The 12548-nt window shown below is 36.3% G+C and overlaps 1 protein-coding gene across 1 annotated transcript in view; it reads left to right on the plus strand.

Annotated features, from left to right (window-relative positions):
* The window catches only part of TRRAP (transformation/transcription domain-associated protein), an 85798-nt gene that overhangs the window by 8123 nt on the left and 65127 nt on the right, over positions 1 to 12548 (plus strand). The window contains exons 12-23 of the mRNA XM_010138133.1: positions 81 to 159; positions 1114 to 1348; positions 2663 to 2990; positions 3114 to 3211; positions 3840 to 4034; positions 4579 to 4770; positions 6217 to 6382; positions 7634 to 7890; positions 8776 to 8976; positions 10218 to 10369; positions 11439 to 11638; positions 12330 to 12546. Of these exons, the coding sequence (XP_010136435.1) occupies positions 81 to 159; positions 1114 to 1348; positions 2663 to 2990; positions 3114 to 3211; positions 3840 to 4034; positions 4579 to 4770; positions 6217 to 6382; positions 7634 to 7890; positions 8776 to 8976; positions 10218 to 10369; positions 11439 to 11638; positions 12330 to 12546 (2320 nt within the window). The remainder of the gene's footprint in view (positions 1 to 80; positions 160 to 1113; positions 1349 to 2662; positions 2991 to 3113; positions 3212 to 3839; positions 4035 to 4578; positions 4771 to 6216; positions 6383 to 7633; positions 7891 to 8775; positions 8977 to 10217; positions 10370 to 11438; positions 11639 to 12329; positions 12547 to 12548) is intronic.

Genomic DNA, 12548 nt, shown 5'->3' on the forward strand with positions numbered 1-12548 from the left:
TTTTTCCTTTGCCAATCATTATGAATAACTTTTTCTTTTTTTTTCTCTTTCCCCCCCTTTTTTTTTTTTTTAAATTATAGAATTTATTCCATGTATGGACAAGCTGTTTGATGAATCTATACTAATTGGCTCTGGATACACTGCCCGAGAGACACTGAGGTATGACAGAAACTTCTGAAATAACTGAATGCCTTACCATGCCGTAAAGAATGGGGTTGTTTAACACTTCTGATAGTAGATGAGTGTAAGGTAAAATGAGGTAAACAGGTGAATTATTTAATTTTTTGAAGTGCAGAACACAATCAAAACAGTGGTCACAGTGAAATCAACTCAGTGTCTTCCCAATATTTTGTGAAACAGCCTAAATCTTGTGGTCATTGTAAAATCTGAATGAGATTTAAACTGTTATGTCAATAGTTACCTTATAACTTACTCATTTGCAATTGAAAAAAAAATAAATTGAGATGATACTTACTTTCTGTGTCTTCAGTAGTTTGTCCTAATTTCTAGGTGCTCTTGCTTTAGGTGCTTTTTAATTTGTTCACAAATTAAAATATGTGAACTAGGAGAATTACTTTCTCCTGCTTATGTATCAAGTGTACCTTATTAACAACATGTATTAGTTTTAAAAACACTTTCTCTACTAGAGAGAGATATTTGAGGTATTTGAAAAGATGATTTTTAAAATTTATAGTTTATATGTTAAAAATTCATAATTTTTCGTAACTGCTTTTGAAAGCGTGAATCATCAGTAATTAATTGAGAAAGATCTTACCAACACTGCTTAAAATGTGGCTTAAAACATGCTAATTTGCTCTTTATGTAGTTAAAAATCTGTGCTGTGGGTGTTCAACAATGGGGGAAGAAAGATCGGAGAGGTAATACTAGTGTTGTGGGACAGATTAGTGCGTCTTTGGTCAGATTATAATGGTCAGGTTAATTCTCTTGTGTGATGGAAAATGCTTTGTGAGCTCTGGATTTGCATATAAAAATAGAAGATTTGGATTTAGAATCTTGGAAATAGCTCCAGGCAGTAATGATTTGTTAAGGCCAATTAACATCAGTTGTAATTGTCCTCAATGCGTTTTCTTCATTTCTTCTTTTTACCGATAGACCTCTTGCATATAGTACACTGGCAGACCTGGTGCATCACGTCCGTCAGCATTTACCGCTCAATGATCTCTCCCTTGCTGTCCAGTTATTTGCCAAGAACATTGACGATGAGTCGTTGCCTAGCAGTATCCAGACAATGTCTTGCAAGCTTCTGCTAAATTTGGTAGACTGTATCCGGTCTAAAAGTGAACAAGAAAATGGAAATGGTAGAGATATTCTTATGAGAATGCTGGAGGTATTGATTTGTTTAAAACATTTGATAATAAATTGAATATCCTGTTTTATAGTATGTTGTCAATGATGTTTTACATACTCTCATGTCTAGAGAAGGGAGAATGTAGAAACAGTCCGTGTACTGTATTTCATTTTAATGCTTCAGAGAAGGGCTTTTTAAAATGCTGCACAACTGGAATAGCATCTCAGGTAGAGCAGAGACGCTTTGCTGACTCAGCTTGTTCATTCGGTGACTTGTTTCAAACAGGAAACAATGTCTGTGATGCTGAGGGTGGTTTAACTGCTGTTATTTTTTTTAATTTTAGTTGTAATCTCCTTTTCCCACTTAGGAGTATGTAAGAATCTTTTTTTTTAAACTTTCTGGTTATGATTTGGGGGGTTTTGGGGAAATTTTTTTTGGGTTTTTTTTGTTCTTTTTCGAACCCTGAAAGAAGACTATCTTGCGGGTCCTTGGCACAGCCTGGTGCAATGTGAAATATCCTCACTTTCAGGACCTACTTGTCATTTTTAAGGATCTCCTCTATGTGTGGAGGATTTTTTTGTTGTTAATAGAAGAAGTTTGCCTAGTGTTTCTCCTCCTACAACATGAGGATGCACTCAGTTGTGGAGTAAAACACTTGTAGGGTAAAATACTAGTTTAATAATCTTCTTTTGGAATGGGAGATGGTGTCTTAATCTAAATCAAGCTGGTGTTAACACTTTAAGATACCTGAGGAAGCCGTATGGCTGCCTGGTTTGGAATGGGAGATCTAGGAATGTAGTGGGTCCTCTCCATCTTTGACTTTTCTCTGTCACTGACAGGCTGTCATGGTTCTTAACGCACCAGGGAAGAGATTTAGTAATTTCTAACTAAAATTTAACTAAAACTTACAACCTGTAACGTATGCATCTTTTAATACACCTGACATATATCTGAAAAGTTTGAGCTTTTTATCCTCCATACTAAATATCTACAGTCTGAAATATTAAGTCTTATTTTAAAAATGAATTCAATTAGCTTTTTATTTTAAGTAAGTAGAACTGTAGAGAGGTAATTTTTTTTAGTTGATGGTTATACTAGTTTTCAGCAAATATTTCTGCTTTGGATTTAATAAAAATAAGCAAACTACTTTGATACATTTAAAAATGTTTGCTGTCATTTGAATGACTCAGAAATACTTATTTGTACATTTTATTGATCACGGTATGCTTTCTTGAAGTATTAGTATTATTAAAAATAGAATGATTTTTGAGCAGAAACTGATTTTCTTTTTTTCTTCTCTCTCACCACCCCCCTCCCCCACTCTTTCATTTGCTTTTCCTCTTTGTGCCATAGGTTTTTGTTCTGAAATTTCACACTATAGCACGATACCAGCTTTCTGTGATTTTTAAAAAATGCAAGCCACAGTCTGAACTGGGGGCTGCTGAAGCTGCATTACCTGGAGTACCAACAGCAGCAAATGCAGCACCTGTTCCTGTTCCATCGCCTGCCCCAGCCACTCCAGTGGCCCCTGCACCAGTACCCGTATTTGAAAAACAAGGGGAGAAAGAAAAAGAAGATAAACAGACATTTCAGGTCACAGATTGCCGAAGCTTAGTGAAAACTCTGGTCTGTGGTGTCAAGACAATCACGTGGGGCATAACATCGTGCAAAGCTCCTGGTGGTAAAACTGCATGTTATTTAATTATATTTATCTTTTGTAATTCTGCAGTTAAAACTCTCTAGCATGAAAACAAGTAGTGTTTTTAATGATTAACTGCTGTATTTTTCTTTGTTTTCTTTCCAGAAGCACAATTTATTCCCAATAAGCAATTGCAACCTAAGGAGACTCAAATTTACATAAAACTGGTAAAATACGCGATGCAAGCTTTAGATATTTATCAGGTATGTAACCTGGCTACATGGCGCTTTTATTTATCCAGTTATGTGTGGATTCATGTGTCAGCTCAAAGACAAATTTCATGTATAGTCCATTTTCATTAGGTCGTTAATTTCAGTGCCACAGCTATTGGGAAATTTTATGAATTTCAAAGTACTTATCACTTGCAAGGAACAAATCGGTTTTTTAACAGCCATTATTGTCTGTGTTTATGCAGGCAGGTCAGTCTGAAAATAATTGTCTTTCGTGTAGCGGATTAAATCTTTTCTTCAAAGAGATAGTTCAGCTGTCAGTTGAAGCATTCGTTTGGCTACGTTTATCTTCTGTAGTTCTCAAAGTACTGGTGAAATGTAAATGCACGTGATTTGGAATTAAGTAACTTCACAAATACACAGCATCTCCTGCTGTTGTCTTGTTGTACTCCTGACCTGATGGCTTTAAAATCTGTGTGGAGAACACTCTGTTTTACTATTTTTATTGTCACTGTTGGCTCTTGTTCCCAGATTCTAACTGTATGTGACTTGCACGTGATATCTGTAAATGTCTTGGTTTTTTCAAAAGATATTTAAGGGTAGTGGGGGGAATGTTATTCAACCTCTGCAGCCAGCAGATGTCTTTTCTTAACTGCTGCAGGTCCAAATAGCAGGAAATGGTCAGACGTATGTGCGAGTAGCGAACTGTCAGACAGTCCGGATGAAAGAGGAGAAGGAAGTTCTGGAGCATTTTGCTGGTGTGTTCACAATGATGAACCCTTTAACTTTTAAAGAAATCTTTCAAACCACTGTTCCGTATATGGTGGAGAGAATCTCAAAAAACTATGCTCTTCAGGTATTATGTTTTTGTTTACTTTTTTCAGTCGATAATAAAGAGCATGTAGGAAATAGCTTATGCCTTAAAGTGAATACGGCTGAAGTGGAATTATAATTAATAATGTTCAAAGTAGTATGCAAGATTTGAAGCAGTCTGTAAAAATATTGTTTAATGTTGGATTTTCAGAAACTGTCTGGACTAAGTGATGCAATGCAAACATGAGCACTTCAGTTTAGAAAATATGAATGGGCTTTATTCTTGAAAAATACTGAATGTTGTGCAGTTCTTGGTTTTGTTTTTTCAGGTTGTTGTGTTAATGTTCTGCTGTTTTACAGAAAGCAAGTCGTATAATGCACCTTTAAAATTAAACTATAAATGTGAAAAGTTACATGCAAGTGACGTGCGTGGTTGTTCTCCACTGAGGATAACCTGAATCACTTGGGTAGCAGTGAAGATGGGGAAAGAAACTGGTCTTGGTGTTTCGTTTTGGATGGGTAGTGCATTTGTCTCTCTGTTCTTTTCATTACAGCAACAGTAACTCCTTTGTGGTTTCCTTTTATAGATTGTTGCCAACTCCTTCTTGGCAAACCCTACTACCTCTGCGCTCTTTGCAACGATTTTGGTAGAGTATCTTCTGGATCGGCTGCCAGAGATGGGCTCTAACGTGGAACTCTCCAATCTGTATCTCAAGCTGTTCAAGTTAGTCTTTGGCTCAGTTTCACTATTTGCAGCTGAAAATGAACAAATGCTGAAGGTAAAGGTCATTTGTGTTTAGAAACAAAACAAGCAAAAAACCCCACCAAAAAATCTGTTTTCACTCTTAATACATTCTTCAGGTGTCTGAAGAAACTTTCTGAAGGTTTTTGCTTAGAATGGAATCCCTTTTATCTTGTGTTTGTTCATTCATGTCGTACTCAGTGACATGTACCGCTTGAGCCAGATATTTCTGGGCTCCTGAAAAGTCTGGATTAAGGAATGGTGTTATTTCTGTTGACAACATGTTGTTTGTTTGCGTATACCAAGGATGATGGATCATCTCCTTATTCAGTGAGTTTAGAAACACTGCGCTTGAGGCAGGAGTGCGCTTTTCTCATTAAAATGGCAGCTGCTTATAACCAGAACAAAATTTAAGATATTAATTGAACACTGCTCCTTCTCTCATTATTTCCTCCATTTCTCTACCTTAGAATAAACAAATTTCCTGATGCAGGTGACTCTGTGATAATGGTTCTTGTTACAGCAAGATCAATTCAGGGTTCTGGGTAGAACAGAGTAGGGATGGCCAATTTTCAGATTCTTTGAAAGAGAAGAGTAGTATGAAGCAATATTCGTAAGTAATATGAAGCACTATTCATATAATCTTGCTTAAATTCTTCTAGTTTGTCATCGGCATCAAGGTCATTTGGATTTTATAAGCTGGAGATTCAATTTAAGAATGTGATTTACTACCTTCACAGTTTCACGCTTCTATAATGTTTTTTTGTTTCCACAGGATTGATGATATGGGCCTTGTGTAGACAATTTAATTGAATGATGAAGGCTATTTGCAGCATTTGCATAACAATATAGAAAGCTTTTAGATGTTAATAAAATCCAGAATTGTGTCACTGTTTGTCTCTGATCTATGAGTATCCTTGTTTTCATCAACTATTTTTAATGATTCCTGCAAACCGTTAATGTCCTCTGCTCTAGAAAGGCCACCAGTTCCATTACCATAGTTCTACTTGTAAAAGTTTGCTTTCCAAGTGAAATTTTAGCATTTACAAAAATTATGAATTAGTGATGAATTTAGATCAGGAGTGAATTAATATTGTGAATTGTCTTGACTTGTCATTCTGACACTTCTCATTTTTGCTACACATCCCGAGAGTCTGTAGAGCAAATACTTTTCATTGTGTCGGATTTGCAGAAGGTTTTTTGTTTTACTAAAATTACTACTTGGAGCAGCAAGCAGACTTGATCGTTTGGCTAACGTGAAAGCAGGGTTTAAGTAATTAAAGACAGTTCTGGGTTCTGCCTACTGTTCAAATACACATTTACTTTTATCAGTTCTTCAGGAGTGGTATAGAAGTAGTGTGGTATTGGAGTACTTGGAATAGCTGAACTTTTGATCTGAAAAACTTGTCTCATGCTTAAGTCTTTTACAGTATGATGATAAAATTGATATTTTATTAATCTTCAAGCTTTATTTTTTTTATAGCCACATTTGCACAAGATTGTGAACAGCTCTATGGAACTTGCACAGACTGCCAAAGAGCCCTATAACTATTTCCTGCTGCTCAGAGCACTGTTCAGATCTATTGGAGGAGGCAGTCATGATCTGTTATACCAAGAGTTCTTGCCGCTGTTACCAAACTTACTGCAAGGTAGAACGATACCTTCTTTCCCCACCCCAGTTTCTGGTCTTTTTTTATGTAAATAGTAGTAATAAAGTTATGTTACCTAATTAAAAAAAAAAAACCCCAAACCCCTAAAGCCCTAACCCTGATGAGTAGCTTCTGGTTTTCAGCTAAGCAGTTGATTAAATACCTTGAATGTGGCTTATTTTCATTATCAGCTGCCTCAGGCTCCATAGTTTTGGCTGCTTCACAATTTCTGCTGCTTGTTTTTCTGCTTTTCATTGTGGGTCTGTTGTTTGGGGGTTTTGTTTGTTTGTTTATTTCTTTCATTCATTTTTTTGCTATGGGTAACTTGCTTTGCACAAAGCATTGAGGGCTAAGAGTAATAGAGGCAGCACTCCCAGGCCGTCACTGGTTTTGTGGGAAGAACATTACAGAGAAGCTCTCGTTGTTCTGCAGTTGTGGGCACGCGTGTGCACCTGCAAGTGCTGCTAAATATAAATTAAAGTAGCGTCAGTTTGGGAAAAGAAAAGGAAAGAACAATGAGTTTGATTAATTGAGCATTTGTGCTTGCAAGGGCTGTGTTCCAGAGATACTGAGGGTGAGCAAGGAAACGTGGAGAACTACATAAAACCTGAGAACAAGCTAATTGGAACAGTTCCAGGAACGTGAAATCCTGTGGTTCCCATCTACAACTGTGGGGGCAATTTTTATTGTTGTTGGCAAATACGTTTGTGATCCTTAAACCATTCCGTAAAATACACATCAGCGTAGAAGTGTGAGCTACATTTATGAAATACATGAAATCTTGATGGGGAGGAAAATAAGTTGGGGAATACGCTTAGTCTGTATGGGACAGCAAGTGTACTTCAGCTTTTTAATGTTTCTTTTCAGGATTCCAGATATTTTAAAAACAATTTGTTCTGTGTGGATTTTTTTAGTTGATATAAGGCTGAGAGATTTGACTCAAATTACCTTTTTCTGGTTTTCATCTGGTGTATTCAAATACTACTTTTTTTGAGTATAATATCAAATTTTAGATTGTGCCTAGATATACTTTTTTGATATGCATGCATCTACATCAGCATTCACTGCGTAAATCTTTAGATGTAAGTTATAATTGTGAATGGTATATTTTGTGAATCTATTGTTTAGAGCTATAAGCTTTACAGAATTTAAAAATGTCAGGTTATTCTGAATTTAGGAAATAGCAATTTTTAACAATAAACTATGGGCTGCCTTTTCCCTTTGAGTGTATAACGTACCAATGATTTTCAGGACTTAATATGTTGCAAAGTGGCCTTCATAAACAACACATGAAAGACTTGTTTGTTGAGCTCTGCCTCACCGTGCCAGTTCGTTTGAGCTCATTACTGCCTTATCTGCCAATGCTGATGGACCCCTTGGTGTCGGCGCTCAATGGATCCCAGACCCTGGTTAGCCAAGGCTTGCGAACTCTGGAATTGTGTGTGGATAACTTGCAGCCAGACTTCCTCTATGATCACATTCAGCCAGTTCGAGCGGAGCTAATGCAGGTACACGTTGTTTCCTGTTAGACCACAAGAGGTCATTGATGCACTAAATGTTACTAGAAATTTGTGTGAACCTTTAGTTATAAAAACTTAAAAAATCTGTCATGAGAACTGTGCCAGTCTGATCTGTGTGTACAAGGCCAGTTGGTGTTGCACTGTTTAAACTGAAAACTCTGAAAGATTTAGAAGTTAATTAATAATTTCCTCTCTACCTCCTGTTAAGGGGTTAACATTAAGACTTGGGACTCAATAACAAGAATATTACTGTGTTTAAGATGAGTTGGTACAGAAAATGGTAATTGTTATTTTATTAAAACACAAACAAGAAAGGCTAATTACTTTCAGCATATTATGTTTGACATCTATGTGGAGTCTTACACATACAGTGAAGATGATGTGGCTGGAAAACGGAACAATGTTTTGAATGTGGGTATTTCCCCTAATACAGTGCTTGTGTATACTTTATCCTTTAAATATAATATTTACTTTATTTGCTATTTAATTTCAAAACTAGTTCTCAGGTTAATTTACTTCAGCCTTAACTGGGCTGCTTTTTCTTTTTTTTCCTTGAAAAATTCATAATGTTTTTACCTAATATTAGTCATAAACATGAAATAACATTTCAGCGTGACAAAGATTTTGTAGCTGATGACAGTAATCTAATCTAAAACTGTACTTAGGACAACATTGTTACAGAGCACTTGAACAGCTGTGAACTGAGACTGCTTTTAATCAATCTAGAAAAGTATTTTCTGGAAGTTACGCACGATCAATTACCCAGATACAAGAATAAATGTTTTCCTTGAGATTTTTTTTTTTTTCACATAACAACTAGGGAAAATTTGAAGTGAGACTGAACTGACCATGTAACATTCAAAATACTTACAGGCTTTGTGGCGTACGCTGCGCAATCCTGCAGACAGCATTTCTCATGTGGCTTATCGTGTACTTGGTAAATTTGGTGGAAGTAACAGGAAGATGCTAAAGGAATCACAGAAACTGCAATATGTAGTGACAGAAATCCAAGGACCCAGTATTACTATTGAATTTTCAGACTGTAAAGCATCTATTCAGCTCCCAATGGAAAAGGTAAGAGCATAAGTTATTTTCTGCCCTGAGAAACCATCTAACTCAATTTTCCTTTATTACAGATTTTTTAGAAGTTTATTTGCTTGTAAAAACTGGATAAAATATGTTGTATGTCTGCCAGTTCCAGAGACGAGTTAATGAATATCTAACATTATAGAATTTCCATAATTAAAAGTAGGTTTGGGAATCTCTTGCATAGCTGATTTTTTTTTTTTTTTTTTAATCCATTCAGTTAGTGATTTCTAATGAATGTATGTTGTAATGAAGAAACAGAATCTTAACCCACTTACGTGTTTGGCTTTGTTTTGTGAGGTTTTTTTTTTTTTCAAGTAATTTTTGTGTTGCCAGACTTGACAAAGGACAAAAAGGACAAAACGTTGTTTCAGAAATCATTGCAAATAGTTTTTTTTCCTTTTGTTAATACGTAGTGATCAGTTGAGTCTCTGTATAAGGCAGGTAGACCTACACTAACATTTTGCTTCATTTTGACTTGCAAAATTAGGAGAAGCTTCCCAACCTCTTCTTCCTTTATCTTCCCTTTAAATGGTTTTATAGGTCACCCTCAAAATAATAGATTTAAACGTACTGATCTGTTTTTACAAAGTGGTAAGATAGGGAGCTGAAATGACAGAAGTAAAAGTTTTCTGTGCATTCTTGCTTTCTGTGCCTCCTCTCCCCACCGGCTCTTCTTTTCATCACTTTTGTATTTTAAGAGCTTATTTGAATTATTCCCAAATCTTCTTGCAAAGGAAAAAAAGAATGCTATTTCTATAAAGCAAACAGTGTTTTGAAGTTGCTTACAGGGACATTTCATCATGTGTGATGTAGCTCTTGATTTGCCTGGGAAATATGATGAAGTAATTTGTAAGAAAGAATGTTTTTGGTACCTTTTATATACGTGTATAAATGTGTTATATAGCTACAGTATATATGGATTAGGAACAGCGATGATTGCTGGAGGGGAGTAAGGAAAATTTTCTTGAGGGTGGAGGGAGAATGAAGGTGTGCCTCACCCATGATTTCAGTGCTTTCTGACTCTGGAAATAAACGTAAACGTTGCATTTGTAAAAGCAAATACCATAGTAATTTCAAGTCTGTTCTCTCGGGCGTTCTCTGCATTTCTTAGCTTAGGCAGGCCAAGTTGTACACTCTTGTAAGGTGACTTCAGATATGTATTCGAAACTGTTCCTTTGGTTCATCACCTTAGAGTTGGGTTACTGTCTGTCTTTTTTTCCTTGCAGGCAATTGAAACTGCTCTGGACTGTCTGAAGAGCGCTAACACCGAGCCGTATTACCGGAGGCAGGCCTGGGAAGTCATCAAGTGTTTTTTAGTAGCTATGATGAGCCTGGATGATAATAAACATGCATTATACCAACTTCTTGCACATCCCAAGTATGACAATTCTTTAAACATAAATGTGTATGTAAAATTTATAGTGTTTTTAGAACAACCTGATTTAGAGACTAGTCTAGGCAATGTATTCATCATGAAATTTTAACCTACTGGTTTGTCCTGCTTCCTTTTGAATCAGTGCAGGACTTCCCAGTAGCACATTGTTTAATGCCAATGACGTGATAGTGTTTCATACTTTAATTTTCTTCCCCTAATCGTAGTCCAATATATAATATGTTACATAATCAGACTTTTTAAAGTAATTTTAGTTTAATGTATTTAAGTAGTTAGAATAATCTGGTGCTTAATTGCATTTTAAAGATTAATTTAGATTGAGATGTTTTGCATATACATCTAACTTTTTACAGAAGTGGAAGAGATAAAATATTCTATTTCATTTAGTGACCAAACTAGCATAGTCACACATGTAACCCATGTTTATCTTAGTGTGGGGGCTTTTTATTGATTTTTTTTTCCCCATCTTTGACAGTTTTAGTCACTGATACTTAATGAGTTTAGTGCTTTTACGTCTTTGATGTCTTTGCCCACAAAGCAAGTGCTGACTTTGACTCTTGCAGTGTAGTAAATGTAGCTAAAGTCTTGAGTAGCTTTTATAATTTGGACTTGTTAGACTTGACATAAATATAGCTTTGCAGTGAACAGGTTTTGTTGGTTTTGTGATTCGATAAGTAATATTTCAGTCTTTCCAGATAAAAATCAAATGTCATTTTAAGAAAGGGAAAAATGTCAAAAATTGAAAATGACATTCTGTAATTGAGTTGCAGCGCGATGCCCGTGTACCTGTTATTTGGAGCGTACGTGGCTTCTTCTGAACCACTGGCTTTAAATGTTGCTGATGAAATTGAGCTATCCATCATGTGTGAGACCAGTGGTTGACAAATATGGACTGAGTGAACTGATCTAGCTCCATCAAACAGGGGGGAAATCAGGAGGTGGAGAAGGAGTTAGATACCAAGAGCAAAGTTTAAATCAAGTACTTGACAATGCTTGTGATTAAGCTGCCAGTACTGCGGTTTGGGGTTATAACGAACTTAATTTTGTCTTTCAGCTTTACAGAGAAGTCCATACCCAGTGTGATTATTTCTCATCGATACAAAGCTCAGGATACTCCTGCTCGTAAGACATTTGAACAGGCTCTGACTGGGGCGTTCATGTCAGCAGTCATCAAAGATCTGCGGCCCAGCGCTCTGCCTTTCGTAGCCAGCTTAATCCGCCACTACACAATGGTGGCTGTCGCTCAGCAGTGTGGTAAGTGAAGGGGAATAGAGATTGTGGGGGCTGTCAAGAAAGGGGTGGAGAAGTTTATACTTTTTCTAATAGTAATTTGTTCTAAGAAAGTCATGGTATCGTAGTTGCTTCTGGGAAGATAATGTTTTTCTTTTGATGGCTGAATTGTTTTAATTCTTCTAAGGGGTGATAAATTACTAAGCAAGTTTTAAAAACCAATAAATCACTTAATAATGCTTTTAAAATGCTACAGCTGATGCAATAACAGCAGCTTGGAACAGCTTGTGTTTCCAGAGCATTTGTCTAGTTTGATATACAGTTATTTTTGCAGATGGTCTTTAATTAGGTTGTTTCCGCTTGTGGTTTTGAAGGACCATCAGAGGAACTAAGTAAATGTTAGAGCACTGCAGTGTCTTGTATCTCTGAAGAAAACCTTTTGTTTGGACTTGGACTGCTTGATAAGTAAATTGTGAAAAGACAAACTATAAACATACCACTCTTCGTCGTCACATTAATGTAACTTCAATCTTTATATTCTTCATTTTAATTAAATCTTCTTGCAGTGTATAGTGTAGTGTATAGCAGAAAATATTCAAGTAGGTATAATTAAGAGTGAAGAACTCCTTACAATCCATGTATATGCAAATAGACACAGTGCTTACTCTTTTTTTTTCTCTCTCTCCCTTGTTTTCTTCTCCAATACAAATTACAGGCCCTTTTTTGCTGCAGTGCTATCAGGTTGGAAGCCAGCCTAGCACAGCCATGTTTCATAGCGAAGAAAATGGGTCAAAAGGCATGGATCCCTTGGTGCTTATTGATGCCATAGCAATCTGCATGGCGTACGAGGAGAAGGAACTCTGCAAAATAGGAGAGGTGGCTCTGGCAGTGATATTTGATGTTGCAAGCATTATCTTGGGTTCAAAGGAAAGGG

This window comes from Buceros rhinoceros, unplaced genomic scaffold (assembly GCF_000710305.1).
Source record: "Buceros rhinoceros silvestris isolate BGI_N320 unplaced genomic scaffold, ASM71030v1 scaffold10090, whole genome shotgun sequence".
Classification (NCBI taxonomy): Eukaryota; Metazoa; Chordata; class Aves; order Bucerotiformes; family Bucerotidae; genus Buceros; species Buceros rhinoceros.